General features: G+C 38.1%; 1 protein-coding gene across 2 annotated transcripts in view; it reads left to right on the forward strand.

Annotated features, from left to right (window-relative positions):
- Nucleotides 1-26386, forward strand: part of LOC149299744 (carbohydrate sulfotransferase 11-like) — an 84911-nt gene extending 58525 nt beyond the window's left edge. For both annotated transcript variants that reach the window (XM_089486174.1, XM_089486173.1), the window contains exon 3: nucleotides 25532-26386. In XM_089486174.1, the coding sequence (XP_089342300.1) occupies nucleotides 25532-26386 (855 nt within the window). The remainder of the gene's footprint in view (nucleotides 1-25531) is intronic.
- The last annotated feature ends 492 nt before the right edge of the window (nucleotides 26387-26878 follow it).

The following is a 26878-nucleotide window of genomic DNA, read 5'->3' on the forward strand; positions in this document are numbered from 1 at the left end:
ATGCTTCATCAATGCTGGCTTTCTAAGACAAGGCACCAGGCCCCCTGTTCTTGGCCGGTCGCACTTCACTGCATGCAATTAGGTTTCTTCTTTGATTCCCCATGCCCATTGACTAGCACACACTTATGTGTAGCTGGGTTATGGGGTAAGACATTTTTTAGAAATGAACTCACTTGCCAGGTGTTCCCCAAAGAGGACAAGACACTGCTAGACATCAACCCTGTGCTCCATTCCTATTGATGCATGACTGGGAACCCTGGACAAATCCCTTATTGCTTAATGGCTGTAACTGTTTTTATGTATCCACAACATATGTTTTGTGGTGCAACTTTCCACTGAATCCTAAAACAATGATTCGTATACATAATTATTAATATACTGATCACATTTTTTATTTTTTTATACAGCTTTTTTTTCTTTGCGTCTGTATTATTTTTCTTTCTTTCTTTCTTTTGGCATGTCACTTATACTTTACGCTTATCTGAATGTATCCGTAAACTCAAATAATAAAAAAAAAAAACAGTTCAAAGATGGTGGTTATAATAAAAAAATCTTACTACTTCATCACTACATCATAGGAGCCCTGAAACAGGATTATGAGTAATTCGGAGTAATGATAAAATAGGTATTCTGAGGTTCCATGTGCATTAATACCAGCCCTGTAGGAAATTCAGTTTCTTGGCAAGGATTCTGTCGAGTTACTGTCAAGAACTGGACTGTTGATGAGTTGGCATTAAGTCTGTCAGTCAGGTTTGTCATGCAAGTGGGTGGTTGAGTCTTAATTAAGTTGGCAGCCAAACTTGCAGTGAAATCAATTATCTCTTATTATTGAGTCGCTCACTTTCTACTTTGTATAGATGGAGTCCCTTTTTTAACTGGACTATCTATTAGAATTTCTGGGAATAGAAGAGATGCTATGTTTTTTCATAGTAATTCTCTGTGAGTTTGCACACTATTTTGAACTGAAGCTAAGTTGGTATTTGACTTTTTCTTGGTAAATACATTTTTCAGCTAATTCAGCCAGGTCCGTCAGGTAATGCGAGTCCTCTGCCCACTGGACAATCTTGAAGCTTAGTGAATATACCTTGAGTATGCGCGATCTAGCTCATCAAGTTTCCAAGACTTGGGGAAAATAGATGTATGAATAGAATAGAATATGAATAGAAGATGAAATGTTAACTCAATATATTGACATGCCTACAGACAGCAGCCTGAGGGTCTGCAGTTAAACATAGTTTACCAGAAGAACAAGACATAAATATTTTCCTCCGTAATACATTACGGTATACAACACTGTAGTTAGATCTTAAATAAAAATATATTTACTAGAAGATCCATGGATGTGCATAGGATATATTTCAAAGACTAGCTATTGTTTGCAATTGCTTTGAGTCATTAAATCAATCATTTTAGTGTATGTAAAAGGCAAATAGCTTTGGGCAGTAAAGAAAGAATTAAGTATTTTCTGTTTAACATGATGTTAACAGAACAATTGCTTAGAGGATACAGCTGGAACAGTATTTCCCTACAGCATTCCCTTTCCCTTTTGTTCTTATTAGAGACAGCATCTGACTGTATTCTGTGCTGATTTTTAGGCAACATTTAGAGAACGTCTTTCGGCAGTGTGGTTTTTTAGAAAGAGGGCAACGGGAGCCTTTACTACCCCTGGAGCAGTGTCATACTAATGCTACAAATTCAGCATGTTTCCCCCTAAAATCATACACGTAATCGCCCTTTAAGTCCTCTGTGTTTTTATGCTCAGGTAACGTGCCGCCAGACATATCCAGCCACACGCTGCAGCACCGAATCTGCCCTGGAGGGGCAGATCAGGTGAGTGTGTGGCACAGCTGGCCACCGGCCCACTCGGCATTTGCTTTGTGCGCCAGATAGCCAGTCCGGGCCTGGCTACAGCATTTCAGTACCCTGATATTCTGCGGTGCTTTTCAATGGACAAACAGGAACAATTGACGAGGTGTTGTGATTCTGCCGCTTCATGCTTCCTTGCTTCCTTACTTCTGTCTCATATCCCTAAACATTGCATTTCATTGTAAACTTGTCAGTGACAGTGGTACAAGCTGGTAATGTATTAAGTCTTTCTATTGCCTCAAGCTGCTAAAAACTGTAACTGCCCTGGGGTATATGGCTGCTGGGCTATGCATAGCTCAAAATAGCTCCATTCGCTAATGTGGTTACAGAAATGTTAAGTGTTAATATATGAATATAATTAATAGATCTTATTAAGGTAAATAAAGCATGCTTGCGGGCAGCTACTTTAACAACGTTTCTATATAAACAAATCGTATAATGCGCTCTTGTTCAGCTTTTTTTTTTATTTGACAGCCTGCTGTGTAAAATGCCCTTTACCCAAATAAGAAAATCACTATTCCATCAGCACACCCGCCAGGGTCATGTTTATGAAATAAAACTTGGCAAATGCTTGTAAGGTCAACCAGGGGAGAGCTTTAAGTGCTTCTAGCAAACAGTAAATGGCTTACAAGTTCCACATAAGTAGCCGATAAGATTAGGAATCACTCTATAGGTTTGTTTTTTTTTTTACTTTAGTGTTCAATGTAAAGTTCTCCTAGGGGACCTTTACTCTTTCATGGACACACAAAGATTTTGTATTTTCTCCTAAATCTTCCAAAAATCCATATGCCATTAATATTAAAACTCTTCTATACAACATCAAATCATACAGAAGAAAGATCCAAACATAATGCAATATGGAGCAACATGAAAAATGCAATCAAGGCAAACAAAGCATGGGTTTTTAAGCGTGCCTTTGTAGTTTTATCTATTGTTATTTGGAAACTTTCAAATGCTAAACTACTGCTGCTCTTATACAGTTTCAGATTTCCAGTTCAAAGGGAACTGGTTAAGAAAGCGTTGGGACTCACAAAAGGGAATCCTTTAGTAAGCAAAGAAGCCAAAGATTAAATAGTCTCAAAAGATGTTCTGTGTGTTGAACTTTAGGTGTTCTTTTGCTGTAGGATCTTGGGCTCTGTCTTTCCTAATGTCTCATAAATTATACCCTGTAACTGTATATTACTCATTCTAGGCAGTTTAAGATAACATTGCTTCATTTTGCTTAGCGGTAAAATAAATATGATCCTTTGATTGATGCACCAGGCAGCTACCCATACCTCCATCCTGCTGCTGTATGACATTGTGGCTTTGTTACAAGTGGAGCAGATCTGAAGAGTTATTCTTTGTGGAATAGAATCACTGAATGTTTCATAGTGAAATGGAGAACACATAGCAAGTATTGTAATAAATATAATATACTGGTATGTTACTCTCCAAATATGCCACAGTTTAGTAGAAAATGATTATGTCTGCACAGTGTAACATAAGTTCAAGATGAATTTATTTGTGTAAAGGAAAGAAAATAGCTAAAAGAGAAGGAAACCGAAAAAGGCGTAAAACAAATTATTTTTTTCTCTCAATCCATTCCCTTTTTCTTGTGTTTCTTCGACCATTCCATCCATTACTCTTATCTGTCCCACCTGTTATTTATCTCCTGCCCATCTGTAGGGGTATTGCATACATGGAAATTATACAATGACTTTAGATTGGGATTGAGAATTCACTCAATGTACCGTTCTTAAAGCCAATACTACCCCTTATGTTAGCGGTACATATCAATGTACATTCCCTCCATGCATTAAGAAGGCTTCGTCCTTGACTTCTACACTTTTGGGTCAAAACGGAGCACCAAAGTCCATATGATGGCCTTCAAACTAGTTTTCTGTAAGGGATATACAGTCGAGGATATACAAAGTTGCGCAGTACTGGTCTAACGCATTCAGATATTTTTACATTATGAGCTGTAAGTGTAACCGCTGCTATGAAAGAAGGTGTTGGCTCTATATTTATTACAAGGTGTTTCATTTCTGTCATATCCTTCTCTTACATTAGTTTTATAAAGGTGTCGTAAAAATAAAGAGCTAAATGTAGCGATAAAAAGGTTGTTCAGCCAGATATGTATTCTACATCCCGGTAATGCTTTGCTACTGTCAAAATCTTATGTTTTACTCTCTAATTTAGGACACTTAAGGTGGATTCATATTCTACACATATACAAACTATCATGACCTACAAATCAAGTTTTCCTGAAACTTTAGTTGTAAATTAAGCGTACGTATTATATATACGATTTTAAGGTATGGAATCATGATAAACGCTCCAATCACGTTGACAAAGTCACATTTCCCTTGTTCTGTATGAAAAACCTGCATTTCCAAGCTGGCCGCTGATTGCATGCCTAACCTCTACCCCCTCTGCCAAGATTCATTACATCCCAAACGGCGCTGGCACAAAGCAGAATGGCTGCCTCTCAGGTTTTATGTAACATTCATTAGCGTAAAATTGTAGTTGACGGCTTCTAGAGTTCTGTTCCATACAGCATCAGTCTCTCGTATCACGTAACTGCTCTAAATACAGAATCGCTATATTGCTATACAGAACGTAATCTTTAAAAATGTCTGAAAATCAATTTCCATGTGTAAAACATACATATTCTTTCTTGCAGTACTGCAACTTTAAGGATAGAAAATAAGCATACATGTATGTATATGTATATATATATATATATAATACACACATCACCCAAGCCTACAAAGGTTAAATATAAGTAGAGTTTGCAGTTAAGTGATGTGTATAATGTACCTTATCATAATACCATGTAATTGAGCATGTTAAAGTCCTCAATAGATCATTATGTTTGTACAGTTCACTTGAGAGCATACAAATACACTTCCATTTACAGATTCCATATGTGAGAACTTTAAATTAATAGGCAAAGCGTGTCTGCTTTGGCTTAAAGGAACATTTGGCATTCAGAAGAGCCTGATGCAACATAAAGACAGCCTTTATCCCTCTCGTGCATTGCTCGAGGAGCAGAGATTGAAAGAGTAGCAGAAACAGAGCCAATTTGTTAACTTTTGGTACATTTCCATAGTGACAGTCTAGAAACTTTCAACAGAGATGTATAATGTTAAGGAGCTGTATAGTAAGTTGCTTAATGCCTTGCCACCACAAAAGTAAAATGCTTTACATTGCGTCACCTGGGACGGTTTGCACAGATCAGCGTTGAGTGCGGAAATGTACCTTCCCAACACCACAATATAGACTCACACAAGGATAGAGTCGCAGTGGAATTACTATGTACAGATGGGTATTCTCTTTGCTGCAACAAAATTATGTTGATAAGCTTATATTCATAAGCATATACCAGTGCTTTATATCAGCCAACACAATAGCATGACCAATCATTGACACATCATTAGCTTTTTGGAGGATCTGAATGAATATTACATTACATTTATTTATATATATATATATATATATGTATTATATGTATATATATATATATATATATATATATATATATATATATATATATAGCGCCAGCCGATTCCATAGTGCTGTTACAATAAGAGGGGGTGATAATAAATGACTGTTCAAAGTGACATAACACACGTTAACACATACTGGTACTCAAGGAAGAGAGAACCCTGAATAAGCTATGGAGTACAGTTGTGTCTTTCATGGTTTGTTTCGCCCTACCATTTGTGCGTTTTACTTTATGATCTAAGCCACACAAATGTAACATGCTGTGCTTTTAATGTCCGACCGAACCCCCCGCAATGTTTGCGTATTACTGTAACATTAAATGAATATGTGACTAGACCAAAAACTCTAGGAAATTTCTTAGAATGTAACATTACTAGCGTCCATCTATTGTGTGCCAGAGTTTCATCTTTAATTACCATGACATATTGTAATTTAGTATTTCTATAAATTATGAGTTGTTCTCTTTGATGGGCACATGTATGGCTTATTTTAAGAAACAGCAATCATGTTTAAAAATAAAGTTAGACCAGTGCTGTAATTTAACGTTTGTATAAACCATGCACTTTGAAAATTTAATCTGTCTCCTTTCTCCTACCTTGTGTACTTAAATTGCAGGGAATGACTTGAGATGGGATTATATATATATATATATATATATATATATACTTGATATCTTTATTTCTGGCTGCCATTGCCCATTGATGGACAGCCATTTGAACCCACAGGACCTCTTTAAATCATGTACATTGATGTTTTTTTAATGATAATACATAACTTCCATCAACAGAACCGGGGGATAGTGTGGCAAACAAGAAGTTTTGTCTTTTTTGGTCACCTTCCATATTGGCTAGTTACTATTAAAAGACATACATGTACTGCTGGAGTTTTAAATCAACCCATCAGCCACAAAAAATGTTGACAGAAGATCAAGATAATTGTTTTGCAATGCTAGATTGCAGGATTATCTATAGGCAGGTAATAATGAAAATAATTAATATATTTAATTAAAACATTTTATCTTAAGCATTTGAGTTAAAAAAACAAACCCTGCTTGCTTTCGCTCTCTGCCAGTACGGGCACCGTCAGTATCACTGCCGGTGCCCGTACTGTTCGAGAGAGAAGGTAGACAGCAGCAGTAAACAATACAAATTTTACTATTAATGTATTGGAGGTAATACAGAATTTTCTTTTGCTTAAAATAACAATTGCGTAATCCTTTTCATATAAGTAAGGTTTCGCTAATTGTTTTGTTAAATATGAAAAATAAAATGTAAGTCGCTTTAATCATTACTTGTCTCAAAACTGAATTGGAGATTTTTTCCGTATAACATTTTAAGTTGCCATATTCTCCTTTATCTTTAGTCAGTGACTTGTACTTACATTAGGAAAATACCTCTGTTGGACTGTAGACCAGAGTGTATTTTTTTTTTAGATTTAATGGGTTTCATTTTCGCCATCAATTTAAATTTACAGGTGAGAAAACCATCGGTAATCTCTGACAATTCCGTGACACGTCGAGTGCCAGACAAATAGCCATACATTTAGAACAGTATACTGTTCATTCAGAGAATTTTAAGAACACACAGTCCGTGAAACCACACAGAGTAAATGACATTATGAAAACAAACCGGTCCTTCATTCTGCTCACAAAGGACATTGTATTTTTTAAACAAATTAATGTGCTATTATGTGTTTAATAAAAAAACATTGAAAATACTACTAGCCCTGTTGCTAAAATATAGTTTGTGGTAAAAGGTTCATATACTGCACATTTCGGAAGTTAGGAGCCAATATAAAGTTTGCCGGGCCGGTGGAATTTGAGTAAATTATGACAAGTTTACTATAAGAAAGGAATTCCCTGTTTAGAGTAACTTTGGCTTGCGGTTACGCTAAAAATAGAGCTCAGGCTCTGTTTTTGGAGTGTTTTTATATCTTTTTTTTCTTATTTTTAATCAAAATGTATAGTCATTATATGAATGCTTGCATTTCTAACAGACATCACATTGGTACATGTAATTATTAATGTACTGCTATACTGGCTATATTTGTTATCATAATTAGCTGGCTGGATCCAGCCCTGTAACTGTGTAACACAGAGACATTTAATGTAAAAGCAGTATGGTTGATTCAGATTCACAGCTGATTTGATAATTGCCAAAAAAAAGTTTACTGCCTCTTAATGTGAACACTGACTGCCTTTAAACTGAATTGGATCTCTTCCAACTTCACTGTAAAGTTTATGGTAAACTCACTAGATTGCCAATTGGGGCTTAGAAAGGATAGATTTTAAAAGTCATGACAGATTTATCTAATTTTATGTGATGACTGCAGCACCAGAAGTGCAGCTGAGCTTCAGTTGGCCAAATCCGTATCCAAGACTTATAAAAGGTAGATTGTGGCAGATCCTTCAGCAAATAGCCCAATGACCATACTTAAAAACTCTCCAGGTTATACCCGGAGTGTCTGAGATCGCTGTCCTCTCGCTCATGGTAAGTGTATTGTGTTCCGACCAAACCCTTTCCCTGCCCAATTCCCCTTCTAACCATGCCCCCCCCATCCCCCCCCCCATGGCTAACCCTGCTACTAGCACAACTGACAACTCATACATACACAGCTAGCCCTGCCACCTCAGTTATCCAGTCCCACAGAAGAGGGAGCGCTCCTGGTAGCCTGCCATGGGAAGTTCTCAGCTCTACCAGAGACTTCCATAATCTGTTACACAGACACTGATACCCTGGAACAGACACTTCATCTACCCCTGTTATCCATGTAATGGAGGCATACTATTATTGTTTAATGTAGCTACATACTGTTTACATTTTAAGGATTATGTAAAATAGTAGGTTGTGTAAATCAGAAGTCTGTGGAGCCCCCGATGCAAGAACATTTTCTGCTTTATCACCTTATTAACCTAAACTGTTCACTAGCTTTTTGATCTATCTGTACCTTCCTTATAACGTTGTGGGGTTCCCGTCCTTCCCTTGACTACTATACCAGCAATGTGGTGGCGTTTATTTCATTTAAACAGTCTTCCTTGGACTTGAGCCAAAGGCCATTTGCCGAAGCTAGATCAGCAGATTAACCCTTTGACCCGTTACTGGTCTGAGAGATGCACGTCTTCTGGCAATCAGTAAAACCATCTGTATTCAGATACCAAATGCCATTTTAGCAAGATATAAATATAATTAAGGAGTTTGTCGCTTGCCGTTATGCACTGTGGCCAGGATAAAGAAGTTGGTTTCATCCAGATTATTTGTCTCAGTCTGGCAGCTATTAAAGGATAAATGTTGAATTACATGTTATATATATGCATATACGGTAATTGTTTTGAAGTATATTCTTTACATAGTTTGTAAAAAAAAAAAAAAGTTTACCGAAAATGGGTCTAGCAGACAGCATAGATGTAGACAGGCACTCCTTCAGAAATATTGGGTCCAGTACAAACCTAAAGAGAGTGACCCCCTTGCCCCATTCTGCCCCCATCTTCCTCCTACCGTTCTGCCCCATGTTCCTGCCATGTCTCTCTCATACTGTCAATGGTCCACCTGGCCCCCAAAGCCAGCAAGAGCCCAGAAATGGGTAATGATCTGCGAGTGCTCAGTCCCATCTATCTGGCTGCAGGGGGCCCAGTCCCTGTTTCCCTGGGCCCCAGACTGATGATACCCCTGATCAGGTATCCTGGCTGAAAAACATTAAGATAAGATTATTCCATGATAAGATCCATTCCACAACTAGTCTTCGTGTAAAAGTCTCTGTTTTGTATTCTTCAGTGCATTGTGTTGCAATTGGACAGAAGCTCAAATAACCATCCTTTAATACAGGTGTAATTACACACTGAATCTCTAGCGATCCTAGACCTTCCGAAAGCCCACGGTAGACCTGCATGACCCTTTTCCTACTGCTTTACAACACAAAGCAAAGCACATCATTTTAAAGATTTTGTTGGACAGATTTTATGCAAGCCCTAATTGGAAACTCTTTTGCTTGGGCATTTGTTTACTTGCAGTCAACCTGAAAACAAATGGAATCTCTTCTCGGCTGTAAAACAAACTGAATGAAGCAGTCAAATGTGTTACAGATGTTTAGAGAGCTGTTCATACACCATTCCGAATCGTTTGGATTTTCAGTTACCCGACCTAACTGGGAGCTGTAATGTTTCTTTGTCGCAATACAGAACCAGAACTATAGTAGAAGTATTTCATGTAGCTTTGGAATAATAAAAGAGACTGGATGCTCAGGTTCATTTCAGGTAACATTGGATGCAACAAAGTTATTAATGAGCTCGTAGCCTTCCAGGGGCCTGTCATTTTCAATGAAATTTTAATTTGTTGTTTGCGTTGGCCTGTAGGTTGAAAGCTGTGTAACCTTACAGTGTACGCTTTGGGCAACTTGTCCTTTATGGAGCTCCCTGTGCATCATAAGACCTGCAGGTCATGCACAAAAGACTAATAAAAAGAAGGTTTAGCCCCTTAAGGACCGAGGCTGTTTTAACACTTTTGCGGTGCACTTTGTCAAACTTTGTAATAGTAATTTTTTTTATTTTTTTTTTTCACACGAATTGTAATTTAGTTATAAATATAAAGGTCCTGGTATATGTCACTGTCAAACAACACTCCAATATGTGTTCAGCAACATCTCCTGAGTATGGTGATACCCCACATGCATAGGTTTGTCAGATTGGCTGGTAAAAGGCTACTTTTGGGACATGCGTAATTCAGGTAGTCATTTGGTCAGTCTGCCTCTATATCCTCTTTGGAACATCTTTGAAGCCGACTACTTCAATTTACCCCATCAAACCATATATTTTTGAAAACTAGACACCACAAAGTATTTCAAATGCTGGTATTTTAACCCTTTTATGCATGAGATTCTACCACCTGCCTTTCGCAAAATTTAATTTTGTATTTTTTTCCACACAAATTGTACTTCAGGAATGAATTCATAGCTCCTGGTATGCGTCACTATCAAACAACCCCCCAATGTGTGTTCAGCAACATCTCCCGAATGCAGTGATACCCCACATGCATGGGTTTGTCGGGTTGTTTGAGATTTTAAATCCCACATTTGTGAAGTGCGCTTTTTTTCTCTATTTTGGTCAGTCTGTACCTATGCCCTATCTTTGAGCTCGGCCACTCCAATTTACCCCATCAAGCCATTTTTTATTAAATTAGACACCCCTTGGTTATTTGAAGTGCTTTTATTTTAACTCTTTGTATGTTGAGATTTTTTTTAGAAATTTTAGCACTTGCTCAAAATAATAAACTTTATTTTATTTTTTTTATTTTTATTTATTTATTTTTATTTTTTACACATTTTGCTGGTACTGGATGGTTCCTTTGGTGACATCACTGCATAATTATTTTTAAATGTTAGCACTTTTTTTTTAAGCATTTTTTTCCATTTTTTTTTTTTATTTTTTATATTTTTCTAATCACATTGTGATTAGAAAGCTGGGCTCCATTGACTTGCATGGTTGAATGCAGTACCTGTATTCAACCTGCAAGTGGAGCCAGAGTTCTCTAGAGGTTCTGGAGACCATCTAGCGAACATTTTCAACTTTATTATTTTTTTTACAGGGCGGCCGCCATTTTGCGGATGGTGAAGATCACCGGCAGTGGCGGCTGTGACCGCTCTCCGGAGCGGTCACAGCCCGTCCTGGGGTAAGTGTTTGGTGTCGCTGAATGCCTCCTGATCGAGGCATTCCAGCGACACCATTGAAGTTTAGGAGGCGATCATTGATCGCCTCCTAAACTCTTTTAAAACAGACATGGCCCCTAATGCCGATCTCGGCGTTACTGAATGCCTCGACGTCGAGGCATTACAGCAACGCCGTTTAAGCGAAGAAAGTGATCGTTGATCACTTTCTAAGCTTATTTAATTTTTTTACGGTTCAGGACCGTCAAAGGTCGTTAAGTGACCGTTTAGTGACCGTTGTGAACCGGCAAAGGTCGTTAAGGGGTTAAATGTCATCATACAGATGCTAGGTGGCTTCTTGAATACTGCTGTTTTATGTTTATATATGATAATAAAGATGGTATAATGGGCTGGTGAACACTAGGCTTGTGATAATATAATGTATATCATTTAAAGTTTATTTTATAAAGACCACCCTAGACCTTAATCTAGTCTAGCCCAGCATACGCCATTGGGTAGGCCTCAAATGAAAAGCAGATATTGGGCTATTTGGAATGACACATAGCCACATATAGCTAATTTTTATAGCGAGCATGATAAGTCGCATGAGAGAAAAGTACACACTAAACTACAATAATTACCGTAAGACTTAACCACTTAACACCGAACACAAACTCTCTTATTTTATTTCAACCTGTTACTTACTTGGGTTAATATGCTCTTGTCATATTTTTGTTTGTTTTTACATTGTTAGATGGGTTAACATGTTACAAGTCAGTTAAGGGTGAGGTATTATGCAACAAAAGTTCTCAAAATCTAACAGTTTAAACAGATACATCACCTACCTTTGTTCGGAAGCAATAAAGGGAATAGAAGATTTCAATCTGTAGAAAGATCGTGAACAAAGTTTTTGCCAAGTCACTGCATTAATATTGCACTAATAAACTCAATTTTCCCTTCTGTATTATCATTGAAACTTGTGTAAAATGTGATGTGCTAATCACTGACAATGTTTTCTTTTCTGTACAATTAAAATGTCATTTAAAAATTCTAATAAAAAGAATGTTGAACAAATGAAAAGGAGATCATAGATCTTCTTTCAGGGCCCATTCTTGCCCTGAGAGCACAGGGAAACTTCGTCATAATTCTTCCTGAATCCGTTGCAGGCTCCATCAGAGTCTTGGACTGGACTTCCAAAATCTGTCCTGGACCTCCAGTCTGTTGAAAAGCTGGAGTTGGAGCATTGTCCAATTTGTCTCCAAATTGCTCCACCTCAGGGGCTCCTTTATAGGATTTGTGGAGCACTTGTGCACAAAATTCAAACAAAACACCTCCAAGAGCCTTTAAATTCTCACTGTAGATACCGTGTGGCATATTCATTTAAAGATCAAAGTCCTAGAAGAATTTTACAATTGTGCTTATAATGAAAACATAAAATCCAGTGTGTCTGATGAGTTGGAGTTCAGCACCTTTGAATATGTTGCCAATATTTGTTGCATGATTAGTAATATAACACAATGAAATCATCTTACATATATAAGAGACAGTATGATTCACACTCCAATTGAACATTTAAATGCAAGCTCTTTTTTTAGCATCAGCGACTCCAAACACTTGAACCTTGGGCTTACTCTTCTGTTTGATGTGATATTCCCTGTCCCTGAAGGGAGTGTTCTAAATCTGGTACTGTTGGATTCTTTTCACTCAACACTAATAGTTTATATTGAATGTTCTGGCTCCAAGTTTTGCGCCTCTTTAAATCACTATTCGACAAGTGACAAAACAGTCCAAAAACATTTGCTCCTTTGTCAACCGATCACACAGTAAGGATGCCAGTTATCTGAGCAATTTATGGACTTGCAAGGAAACAGAATATCTATCTATCTATCTATCTATCTATCTATCTATCTATCTATCTATCTATCCATCTATCTCTTATCAGTCTATTTAGTCTTATTTTAAATTCATAGATAAAATAGGAACGACTATGCAATGTGTGGTTGTCTTATATACGCTTATGTTCATAGACCTAGGTAAATACATAGAGAACATTTACACATATAGCTATCCTTGATGTACTTGGGCATGGAGATTTTTTGCCATTAAAGCTTGGGTGAATGGCAATGACATAAAGAACCTCATTTCGCTATATATGTACTAGAAGAGCCCTTATATCCCCTCCTGTGGAAAAACTGTGAACTAACCATACATTGTGAGTTGGCCCCACATAATGCATAGGTCATGCAGTGAGACAATATTTAGGGAACCGGCCTCACTTTCACTGAACAAAAATTAGGTTTCATTTGTGCCACTGATCACAGAACTTTAGCTGTGATCCAGATTATCGGCAGATGTGACCCTTGCATGACCACAGAGCTGCTGACAAGGGCTTGAACCCAGGTGGTTAAAAACAGTGAGAAGGAAGGTAAAATGGTCACCAGGAGCTGAGTCTCAGTGCAGTCGAGACAATAAGGAGCTTGTTCAACAATTTCAGTCGAAAATCCTTTTAACCTTTACAGCAAAAAGGTCCCCGGTGCCCCGCTCCGTGAGTGCTCATGCAGCAGGCTGTTTTCTTGTGTTTACAGAACCCAATAATAGGCTTTTCTTAGCACTTTCCTGATCTTGTTACTATTCAGACACACAGCAACAATATAATGTGTGTTTGTACTGCAAATATTGGAACGTGGCTCTGTCTCATTTATCATCCTACAGTCTTCATCTACATGCATTTTTTTGGTTCTGTTTTTTTTTCTTACTTAATCCATCTTTAAGGCCAGGTAATGGGCACCCAAGCATTGACCTCCCTATGTAGCTGTCCATCCTTTTCCTTCTCCAATACACTCTTCCCTTTCAAATCTTCTTTTCCTGTTGTAATTACAAGCAGTCACATCCTCTTTCAGTGATGACCAGCCAGATAAGCCCTGAATGTTCACACCTAGCGTCACACATGTTGAGTGCCGTTGGTTAATTTCACACAATGTGGAGTGTTAAAACTTAACTTTAATAAATGATTGGAATGGACACTCTGTGTAACCATAGTTTATTGTACATTCCGGATGTGATCGCTCCATAAAGCACACTAAAAGTCAAAGACCGAACACATAGATTGCATTGAAATGATTCATTACAATATTATTTAAATGAATATTTAAGTAGAAGTACTTCAGAGGTATAAGAATTCCAAAAAACAGCTTGAGGCATCATACGGTCTCTGTTCTATGCAGAATGTCAGTCTCCGAGTATGATTATCATTGAGGATTACCAGTAAACAGGAAGCATTATGTAGACAAGTAAATCTTTTTCATGGTATATTTTATGTTCATTTTGTGTTTTTGGCTATCAGGCAATACAATAATGGTTTCAGCATTAATCAATGTTCACGTTCTTCTATTAGACAACTGATTTTCAGTATCACGTAATGACGAGAGAAAGCTTTTCATTTGCTGCCGATAAATCTGGAGTTTTTAAGATCTGTTTTACGATGAAAAAGCCAAACATTGTAGATAATAATGTTTGATTTATTATTTCCTGATTGAGCTGTAGTTTTCTGTTTCCTCCGATATGCAGTGCGTTTGGAAAGATGGGTGCCAGGTCAGGAATAGGACAGATGAAAGTTTTATCGTGGCATCTCTCATGTGAAATATTAAACAACAATAATGGAAAATTAATTAAACCAGCCGGTTCATTTTTAATGAAGAAATCCCGTAGAAGGAGATCTGTTGAGTTTTTATACTGAGTTATGTGAATGGATTGATAGGTGATGTGTGTCGCTATATCAGGAGGATTAGTAAGAGCCAGGTTACCTGTGAAGAATAATTACATTCAGTCTGAATAGTGTTATTTCCTTCCATAACTAACAACTGGAGTCCTCAACTAATGACCTTTATTCCAGTGAGCGTGGCTGGGGGAGAGAAACTGTCAGCTCCCAGGAAGAGCAAAAAGCCTAACGTTAATACGGTCATCATATCAGGCGGAGGGTAGTATTAGGCAGTCACTGGGCAGAACACATATGTAAACCACTAGTTATGAAAATACATGCAAGCGATAGCTGACAAAGACTGCGTTTAGCCATATTGTAGTGACCAGCATCACAAAAGTACAAACCAAATAAATAGTAGGTTCTTAAAAAGTCACGTGTTAATATGTATGTTTCTAAAAGCATGTGTTTTTCTTTTTTACGTTTTTAATCTGATTTAACTGAACAATCACAATGACCCCCCGTAGAGTGAGGGGTTTGTGTACTCCTTATGTAATGCTTTACAAATTTGTTAAAAGTTAAGGTTTAACACAGCTTGAAGAAATCTTGATTTATTAAACTATTTAAGTGTTTCACTTTAGTACCTATTTATTTCTTACATATTTGTGTAGTTTGATTTTCAGCAAAATAGCATGCTCGCAAAAAATAACACGTATCTAAATGTAATTCTTGCCTAAATTATGTTTTTGTTTGTTTTAAGTCTGAGAATGGTGCAATAATTACTTCTGTATCACCAAAGAGTCCTTGAGAAGTCGTCGATGGGTTTCCCAAGGACAGAAATGTTTCATGGGTATATTTACTGTCTCTGCGCATTCACAGTTCCTTACTGTGTCACAGGGAAACCAAAGCATAATAAACAGGAGCGCATGCATTATTAAAATGTATGGATTTTCAGGTGAATGGTGTCATTATAGGTGGTTAGTGAATGGAACGAATATGCTGAAAAATTTAATGGCTTTAATACAGGACAGTGGAATAGAGAAAAATCAGATCATTTTTCAGATGGATCAAATAAGACCAGGGGCAAATTTTAAAGTAGTCTTCTTCTGGAGAACAATGGGAAATACATTTTATTTTAGATTGCACTACATTTATTTCTATACCACCCGCTGTGGTGCTGTTACAGTAGGGGGCAGTGAATTTATTTAATAAAGATAACTTAAAATGACAATATTGCATGTCAAAGCATACTGGTACAGAGAGAGAAGAGGGCCCTGCTCATGTGAGCTGACAATCTATCCATAATATAGGACATTAGCTTTAAAAAATGTGTAGTGGATTTTGTGAAATGTATAGTGGCAGTGTTCTGTTATTTATGAATTATATTTATAGATTTATATATGTTATATGCGGTATTATACATTCCAGGAGCCTTAAGCTCAAATACCTCTGGAGCGTCCATATGCTCAAAATTGCTCTCTTTTAAAAGGGTTTAGGGTTTCTATGTAATTTAATGTTTCTGGTGGCCACTTGATTTATGCCCCAGTATTATTCTGCTTTATGCCCTTGGGTTTAGCAGGTTATAGTCTACATTATACTGTATTTAGAATTATTCTGTTCTACACTATTTTGGGCAGGAGTGACACCTGTTGTCATTTTGTAGCTATGTTTCTTTATCTGTGTTATTATGCAAAATCTAATAAACTCAGATTAAATAAAAAATAGTGGGTAATATTGTGTAACTTCTCTGTCCCTACTGCTTCACACAGGATTTGACAGCAACAATATGTTACATTATTCTGTATTTTATTGAAATAATAATGTGCTATTGCATGTAGTGGCCGTCCTGAACTACATACACCGACCAGCCATTACATTATGACCACCTGCCTAATATTGTGTAGGTCCCCCTTTTGCTGCCAAAACAGCCCTGACTTATTGAGGCCTGGACTTCACTAGACCACTAGACACTAGCAACATATCCTGTAAGCTGCAAAGTGGGGCATTTATGGGTGCATCCTGGTTCCATGTGTTCTCCAGGTAAGCGACGCACCTGCACCCAGCCATCCACATGATGTAAAAGAAAATGTGATTCATCAGACCAGGCCACCTTCTTCCATTGCTCCATGGTCCAGTTCTTATGCTCACGTGTCCATTGCAGGGGCTTTCAGCAGTGGACAGGGGTCAGCATGGGCATCCTGACTGATCTAGAGCTAAACAGCCCCATAAAGAACAAACTGATGCACTGTGTGTTCTGACACCTTTCTATCAGAACCAGCATTAACTTTCTCAGCAATTTGAGCTACATTAGCTTATTTATTGGATTTGATCACACGGGCCAGCCTTCACCCCCCACGTGCATCAATAATCCTTGGCGTGCCATGACTGTCCCCAGTTCACCTCTTTTTCTTTCTTGGACCACGTTTGATACGTGCGGTCCGAGAACATCCCAGAAGAGCTGCAATTTTGGAGATGCTCTGACCCATTCGTCTAGCCATCACAATTTGGCCTTTGTCAAAGTTGCTCAGATCCTTACTCTTGCCCATTTTTCCCGCATCTAACACATCAACTTTGAGGACGAAATGTTTTGTCAGTGTTATTCACTTCACCTTTCAGTGGTCATAGTGTTATGCCTGATTGGTGTACATTTGCTGTGTGTTCACAACATAGTGCTTTAAATAGTGAGGCAGCTAAAACCTGCCAATCCACGAGCTAACCCCTGAATCTTATTTAACAATTATTCTAATCAAATAATTATAAGTATTTACCATAGTGTAAAAAAAAGACATTTATCCCATACATGGTTATTATGGACAGTTCAAATGGTGACTTCGGAATCTTTAATGTCTGACAACTCCTGCAATTAAATCTTGAGGCAAGGTCACTCTTGCTCTCTCAATGTATTAAACTAGATGCCTCCTTCTACTGTGTAGCCTTGTCTTTGTGATTTATCATACTGTGGCCAAACAGATTGGATGTTATTGAAATGTATCCAACAAAGGCACTCTTTAGTTGCCATGTTGAACTTATCCTTTGCATTGTTACCATTTTAAACCAGCCATCATAAAATAAAAATAAAAATCCAGTGTTGTATAAGTACATTTTGGAAACACAACTTTTCGTATAATATATACAAATATATTAATATGTTTATATTATTGTCCCTACATTGTTTTTCATTGTCTACACATCATTCTTTTCCATACATATCAATGGAATTTTGAGTTTTTGAATGATGCATTCTTTATTGGGGAAATTATCTTAAATATTAGCAGTATAGAGGAAAGTAGAATTTTTTTTACTTTTTAACACCTAATAATGTTGGCTGGGTTCAGGCTTTGTTTTGTGGTAAGAAAAAGTAAGTCACACCTTTTTAATTTACTAGAAACACAGTGCCTTCTGTGTCGATTTCAGAAATACAGAAAACTGGATGCAATTAACACGTACAGACTATGAAATTAACTTCAGGGCCCTAATATATCAGTTGGTCTTACTCTGTCAGTTCTTGTTTAGTCATACCCATTGACTGTATGTATTGTAAGAAGTGCAGACAAAATGTTTGGTGATATATAAATAAAAGATAATAACTGACTGCAAATTGTAGGCAAATTCACAGAATTCATCAGTGTACAGAAATAGATATTGTGCAAAGCAATAACATTTACAAAATATTCAATAGATGATTTATCAGCATAAATCCAGATAAAGATCGATGTATCACTCACGTCTAAATATTGATTTGTGTGAAAAGAAATCAGCTGTCCTGGGAAAAGGGTGATAAGTACATGTATTTTGTGACTATAAAAAGCTAATAAATAGTTAGGCTATACTGTATCTTATAGCTAACACCTGCTTATAAAGTGTAAATTACAATTTCTTCAAGACAGGGGAAAAACAGTGCATTGAAATGTTACCCATATGTGTTAGTATTACACACTTTTTTTTTTATAGCCGAAAGAGTCACCTTTAGCTACATATTGGTTTAAAACTTGTCATGCCAGATTGTGACACTAATTTCTTAAATGGTTAAAATGGATCTAGTGCTTAAGATTATATTCATACTTTTTTTTAAACACACCATGGCAGATTTTAAGATATGTGTAGTAAATTGAACGATAAACAGAAAAGGTGTATATTGATATTTATCAATGTATATTAAAATACTTCTGCCATCAGGGACACCGCACCAATGCCAGCCTAATACATGGAGTCAGTTTTGATTTTCATCCTTGGCTTGTAGTAAAAATTGTTTTTATTATTATTTTTACATTGTTATTATATTTTATTTATAGAGCCTGTAGATTCTATAGCTTACAATTAAGGGAAAATACTAAAATGTACAATAACCTTAAAATGAACAATATATAAAATGAACAATAGTATGAACACACAAAAGACATACTTTGTGTGAATTTAGAATCTATTAAATGTAAACATATTGCTCCTGCATCAATGGGTTAAGCAAATATATTACCTACTGGGACTGGATGAGAGAAAAACATTATTTGCATGTTGTTTAACAGCTTCATACTACCCGCAAACAGGCAGATTATTAGGATTAAGTAGGTTTTGGTTGAATAAACCTCTCTGGAGCCGTTGATAAACCTGTGGATTTTAAAGTAAACATCTCTTATCAGTGACAGCAGTCCGCTGGGTTTCTGCACACATCAAGTGTGGGAATGGAGACCAAATCCATGAATTCTTAATGAGGTGACAACTGTGAGCTTTCTTGGACTGGGCTGTGATGTGAACATAATCCATTTCCCTATGCAGCTCCTATAACTATAGAGAACACAATGTTTCCTTTGCTTGTTTTGTTCTTAATACAATTTTTGCAGACAGGACAAACGCGCTTTCACTTAACAGTAGGTTACAAATGAAATGCTGTGCCTTATAATGATACCACAATATTTTTCTTTCAGTGTCCATATTCCATGAAACACATCAAGATCAAAATATTAAATAAATGGCCATTAACTAAGAATGTTGTAATCCCCATTACAGGGTTTATTTTGAGCAGTATTACTAGGTGGCATGCTGTAGAGTACTTAGAATCCATGCTTGCCAAACATCATGGTTTTCATGAAACAGCCCCAGTTTTCTGATCTCCTCTGATCTCTCTGGATTGGTTCAGGTAGCTGTAAAATGATGGAGGTCTGTGCTGTTCCAGCATGTAACTCCATTTTAGCTCCCACATGTCCACCTCATAATGCTCTGTAGCTGAGTGCCACAAGGGGGCTCTTCAAGACAGTCACTCCCACCTCTAGCTGCACTACAAAGAAGTCCCAGTTTGGATGTTCATCTTTAGTGAATGTTAATACCTTTTTATTGGGCCAACATAAAAAACAGATCTACCTACAGGTCCACTCACTAAGCAACATAAAAACATCATTAAATAGATTTATGTAGTATTTTAAACTGTACAATTTATTATTGGGAAAGGTTAAATATCTGTTTTGAGTACCAAAAAGACTAAATATTCAGTATTAACTAAAATGAACAAGTATTAAATTAAAAATAGACTAGCTTAACATTGCCTAAGAAGATATCATGGACTTTAAATAAGGCTGGCTCTGACTTACTAATGACGCTATTAGAAAAACATTACATTTACGCAAATCCCAAATCAACAGATCTAAATACTTACTTATCTACATATTTATATTGTTTTTTGGTATCTATCTGCTTCTTACAGACAGACAGTCTGAAGGCCATCTTGCCAGTATCTGCTCATGTGTCTGAAGCAATTGTCTATAAGTTGTTCATCTATTGCCTTTTTCATGTTTGTTTTGAATGAAATAGAACTTCTTGTGAATATTGTCAGTTATTTATAATTTACTAGATGATGGTCCTTAAATATCTATTTAGGAGCAAGATCTCCCAAAGTGTGCTGTTTTATTCTATTTTGATTAAAATGACTGATAATGGAAGTGGCTGGTGATTTTCAATCAGTATAAACTGTGCACTTCTGCTTAAAAATTGCCATTTTTCAAACACACACAAAAAGTTCAATTGCATTGTAGCCTCTAAAAGAAACTGCTAACAACCATAACTGTTAAATACCTTTTTTAGATTACCATCTGACCTTGCAAAAAAATTTTTTTTTTAAAAAATATGGACACAATATGCTAAATTACATTTAGGAGATGTTAAACATTTAAATTGTGCTTTTTTGCAGTAATGCTTATTGTGCTATAATGAGACTTTCTCATAGTCTGAAAAGCCAATGTCAGGCTTAGATGCGATATCTGCTATACATATGTTGGTGGATCTAGAGCTAATCTGCTCTACTGACAACATGTCTGAAGTCACAGAGTTAAGGCTATATTTATGCTCTTTTGGAGAGTTAGATCCTTAACTTTCGGTGAATTTGAATATTTTGTTTCAGGACATTGAAATGGATATACAAAGTGGTCTATTAAATTAGAGAATGCACTTATTTTAGAATCAAAAGTAACATTGAAAACAATTGATGTTTCATTTGAAACTGTGTTTGATTCACAAAAGTTTAAAGAAGCACTGTCATCCCTGCACTGTCAGTTGCTTCTAGCCATAAGATTAAACTTGTCTGGCAAATCTTTATGGTACTGCTGGCAGACTTTCAACCTTGTCATAAAAGATTGCCTGAGCAGGAGATGACCTCTGAAAGACTGAATCACAATGTCCTGTAAGATAGACAGGTTTCTCCTTGACTGCTATATTTCTTAATGGCAAACCCTTTAATTAGAACACTGATTTATACTACTGCTTAGAGAACCAGCCAAAAAATGTATGACTTAATGACAATAATGTCCTTTATTGTCAAAGTATGAAAAATAGACCAGGAAAATCAATGTTTCTGGAGTGTATTGATTTGAATTTAAGCAATTTATTGTATTTGTTTTGTAGAGACGGGAAGGAGACATCAAAATGCCTATTTATTTGTACGGTCAAAGTGTAGAAAATTTCCAAATTATTTATATCTTAGTAAATAATCATGCCACTGCTTCGAACTAAAGATAATATTTTAGCTGTCACACATGAGAAAAAAAGGACATGTCTGTGCTTAATCCCAATTTACTGGGCAGTATCAATAACATGACACCCCTTATCACTTACTCTAACACACTCATTCACTCTAACACATGCACATTTACGTTATCACACATGCTAACCTTGTCTCAAAGGGGAGCTAATATGGCCCCCCCAGGAATGACTGGGCCCGGGGAAGCTGCCCCTTTTGCAGCACATTGAAGACAGGCCTGAGTCCATAAATCATTCATTAAGAGATGACTCTACAGGGGCAGGGAAATTCAGATTTATGTTTTCTGACTAGCACCTAGTCATGACATGTTGGAGATTCGTATTGTTAATTAATAGGACCAGAATAAAAAGAGGCACAAAGAAAGTCGCAATGTCTTGGTTAACAAACCCACTGTTTCAGAATTGTCTGATATCATTGTCACCCTTGGTTTCCTTGAAATATAAGGAAATACATGCTTGCTCATTCTCTACATTGCATGCAATTTTGCAATTCTGAATTAAAAACATTTTTGTTAATTGTAAGGCATCTACAGCTTGACAAAAGAGGCATAGGCATGTTCAGAGAAAACCTGATCCCACTGTGTTAAAGCAGCTAAGAGAAATTTCCCTAAGGCTTATTATGGAGATTTACCTGTAGGTAGCAAATTTGTTGCCTAACTGTCGTGAGTCTTCAAGTTGATGGATGTCAATTAGAAGCTGTGAATGCCCCAAAATTCTCTGCCACCTGCAGAGCCTGGGCTCAGAAAGTGCCCCATTACCTGGCAGCTGTGTGCTGCCTAATATTTAGCAAAGTACATGCACAGCAGTCTGCCATAACTCTGTCTCTTTGGACTAAGCTCACAGCTCTGACTATTATTTCTAATTTGGCTTCTTAACTTAATGTGGCGTTATTTGCAGAACATGGCCTTGTGTCTGTGACTATACGTCAGCTGTAGGAATCTGAATTTTTAAGGCACTGTACAGCAATAATATGCAATGATTCAGTATTTTGTCACAGGATCTTAGGCAACTTATACACTTTTTTTGAAGAATACAGTACTACAGATTACAATTGTTAACATAAATCTATAAAATTTAAGTAATTCAATAAATATTAGTATCCTGGGTTGTTTTTAGAGTTTTGCAAAATTTTATGCCCATTCTTGCCCATAGCAGAATATATCTCCCAGCACACATTTGGTTTGTCCATCTCAACTGCTAATTGCACAGGTTGTATCATTAAAATCTTTAAAATCTTAAAAATACCATTGCATGATACGCCCCTAGCAGTCTGGATAATATATGTGCTTTTAAAATATAAAATCATTTGATTGCTGAATAGTTTTGTTGATTCCTTTTTACTAGTTATAGTGAATGGCAGTATATGATATGTAGAGTGGTGCCTCAAGTTCAGCTCTGCCTTCCATTAAAGTCAGAGCTGGTCACTCCATATGTGCTGCTTGAGTAATCAATGCTTTGGAGGTGGTGGATGATGCCATGGCCAGCTTTTCTACACTGGTTAGTGAATTCATATGTCTTGAAATACACAAGGAATGAGTGGCGTAGACCATATGTGTGCTCAGGGCCGGCCTTAGGGGTGTGCGACCTGTGCGACCGCACAGGGCGCCATGGTTGCAGGGGCGCCTGACCGGGACTTAGATTAAAGCATCGGTTTTTTTTTTTTGGTTTTTTTTAAACTTATTTAACATCATTCATGTTAAATAAAGTTTAAAAAAATAACGATGCTTAAATCTAAGTCCCGGTCAGGGGCGCCGATCGGTTGCTCGTGAAGTTCTCGGCAACCGCTCGGCGCCCCTTACTCTCCGTGACTCCGTCGCTGTGCCGGCATCTCATGTTGAGCGCCGGACTATTCCGGCTCTCAACATGAAATGCCGGCACCGCGGCAGAGCGAGAAGACGGATGCCTCCCGCTCTCACCGCAGGACTCCGGCAACAAGGTAAGTGGGGGGGTGTAGTTTGAAGGGGCAGAGGGGGGGTGTAGTTTGAAGGGACAGAGGGGGGGTGTAGTTTGAAGGGGCAGAGGGGGGGTGTAGTTTGAAGGGGCAGAGGGGGGGTGTAGTTTGAAGGGGCAGAGGGGGGTGTAGTTTGAAGGGGCAGAGGGGGGTGTAGTTTGAAGGGACAGAGGGGGGGTGTAGTTTGAAGGGGCAGAAGGGGGGGTGTAGTTTGAAGGGGCAGAGGGGGGGTGTAGTTTGAAGGGGCAGAGGGGGGGGTGTAGTTTGAAGGGGCAGAAGGGGGGTGTAGTTTGAAGGGGCAGAGGGGGGGTGTAGTTTGAAGGGGCAGAAGGGGGGTGTAGTTTGAAGGGGCAGAGGGGGGTGTAGTTTGAAGGGGCAGAGGGGGGTGTAGTTTGAAGGGGCAGAGGGAGGGGGGTGTAGTTTGAAGGGGCAGAGGGGGGGTGTAGTTTGAAGGGGCAGAGGGGGGGTGTAGTTTGAAGGGGCAGAGGGAGGGGGGTGTAGTTTGAAGGGGCAGAGGGAGGGGGGTGTAGTTTGAAGGGACAGGGGGGGTGTAGTTTGAATGGGCAGGGGGTAGTTTGAAGGGGAAGAGGGGAGGGGTAGTTTGAAGGGGTAGTTTGAGGGGCGGTAGTTTGAAGGGGCATGGGGGGGTAGTTTGAAGGGGCAGAGAGGGCGGGTAGTTTGAAGGGGCAGAGAGGGGGGGTAGTGAGGGGGGGCGCCAGAGGAGTAGTCCGCACAGGGCGCCACAACGCCTAAGGCCGGCTCTGTGTGTGCTCTTCTGTTGCATGCACTATACATTTGAGTGACCTTGCAGGTGTTGGCTCTGGTGTGCAGGCAGAGGAGATATCCACAGAGAATCAGTTTGGGTGGAACAGGGCCCCCCAAAGAGATGTGGTCCACCTAGGATTCTAAAAACCCCAGAGTCAGCACTTACCCCAATAGACTACAAACTGTAAAGCTGCATTTGCTATAGATGTAAATTATCTGTTTGCTTCATAGACTTTAAGTTAAAAAACACAAAGCTTATTATTATGTTACAGAATCTCATCACCATCCTTGCCAAATTAAGAGGATTAAAATTTCTTTAAAGTAAGAATATTATTAAAGTGGATGACGCAGCCGTCACATTTTTGTCTCTCTTGGCATCTCGTGTCAAGTTTGTTATGTACAAGGTTGATCTGTTTGCTTGAGACTGTTGTGCTGTAGAAGACAGTGGGGATTTATCATGAAGGAAAATGGAAGGGAAATGACAGGTGTTGAATGCAATATTTCCTAGTCTAATGTGTGATATAGATGCATCCTGTTTCCAATCAGAAACCCAAGCTCATAGCAGCTACAGATGGCTAAAGACTTTCATCAAAACGTTATTTCCAGTAAAGTTGCTTTTCTTTGCATATTTGCTTACATATTAGTACAGATTGTATCTGTGTGTATATATATATATATATACCATATTTGCTCAATTACAAGACGAGGTTTTTTCCAAATGCTCTAGGTCTGACTCAACTAGGTCTGACTATGAGACTAAGATCCAGATCCCCCGCAGCGATGCAGGGGACCTGGATCCTTCTGTATCCCCCCCACCACCCACTTACCGGTACTTCTGAGTCCCCCGTGCTTAGTCCGGGCAGCGTCTAGAGCTCTACGCGATTCGCGTAGACTTCCGCTGCAGCCGGGAGGAGGTGCGGTTAGCGGCGGGGGTTGTCTGTGTCCATCAAGCAGACCTTCCCCGGCTGTCAGAGATCACGGGGAACTCTGATCTCTGACAGCCGGGGAAGGTCTGCGCTCTACACACTGCCCGGACTACGCACCGGGATCTAAACTTGATTTTTGTGCAGGTGTGGCTAACAGTCTTTAATTTTGTGTTTCTACAGTTGGAACTGTCCGGCACTGCTGTTTTGCATCAAATAAGACGAGATCAGGTTACGGACATGTGCCGGGCAAACAGTGTGGCGGACAGGAAACGCCGTGTGCTGACACCCAATGACCTGAAACACCTGGTAGTGGACGAAGATCACGAGATGATCTATTGTTATGTACCGAAAGTAGCGTGTACTAATTGGAAGAGGGTCATGATGGTTCTTACTGGAAGAGGTAAATACAACGATCCGATGGAAATACCAGCCAATGTGGCCCATGTATCATCTAACTTGAAGACCCTCAACCAGTACAGCATCCCAGAGATCAATCACCGCTTGAAAAATTACATGAAGTTCCTTTTCGTCCGCGAGCCTTTTGAGAGATTGGTCTCTGCCTACAGAAACAAGTTCACACAAAAGTATAACACCTCTTTCCACAAGCGGTATGGAACCAAAATCGTTAGACGTCAAAGGAAAAATGCCACTCAGGAAGCTCTGCATAATGGCAATGATGTCAAGTTTGAGGAGTTTGTAGCTTACCTTATCGACCCTCATACCCAAAAAGAAGAGCCTTTTAATGAGCACTGGCAAACAGTCTTTTCTCTGTGCCATCCGTGCCACATTCACTATGACCTCATTGGAAAGTATGAAACTTTAGAAGAAGATTCCAATTATATTCTAAAGCTTGCAGGAGTTAGTGACTATTTGAAATTCCCCACCTTTGCAAAATCTACCAGAACTACTGATGAAATGACAGCCGAATTTTTCCAGAATATCAGCTCAGAACACCAAATGCAATTGTTTGAAGTCTACAAACTTGATTACTTAATGTTTAATTACTCAATGCCAGCCTACCTAAAAATTGAGTAAGGACAGCCACTGTTTCCGTTGAAGGATTTTGTTATCATGAGGATAGATGGTTATTTTGTAAATTAAAAGGGGTGGGATAGGTCTTTAATTTGTGCTGCGAGCAGCATAAACAACATTATTTAAATTTCTTTTCAAGGACAAGAGGAAATTTAAGCTAGTATGAAAGATTACAAACTTCTACATTGTTCTCAGTTTCCACAGCGCCTTTACTCTCTATATAAATTATTTATAGTTATTTAAGTTACATCTCATGGCACAATTGTGTCTGTCAATATAATATATACATATATACAGTAAATGTGTATATAGATATGTGTGTGTATGTATATATATATATGTACATATTTTGAAAAAGCCAAATATTAAGCAAACCATTTTCATGTTTAATTTTCTACGTTTTTGTTTTTTTTATTACATTTACTGTATTATGAAATATAAAAAAAGGTTAATGTTGAAATGAAAAATATGACAAGTACAAACATTTCTCTCAAA

The sequence above is a fragment of the Sceloporus occidentalis genome, unplaced genomic scaffold (assembly GCF_023333645.1).
Source record: "Sceloporus occidentalis isolate IW3139 unplaced genomic scaffold, rSceOcc1.0.p SCAF_28, whole genome shotgun sequence".
NCBI lineage: Eukaryota > Metazoa > Chordata > Lepidosauria > Squamata > Phrynosomatidae > Sceloporus > Sceloporus occidentalis.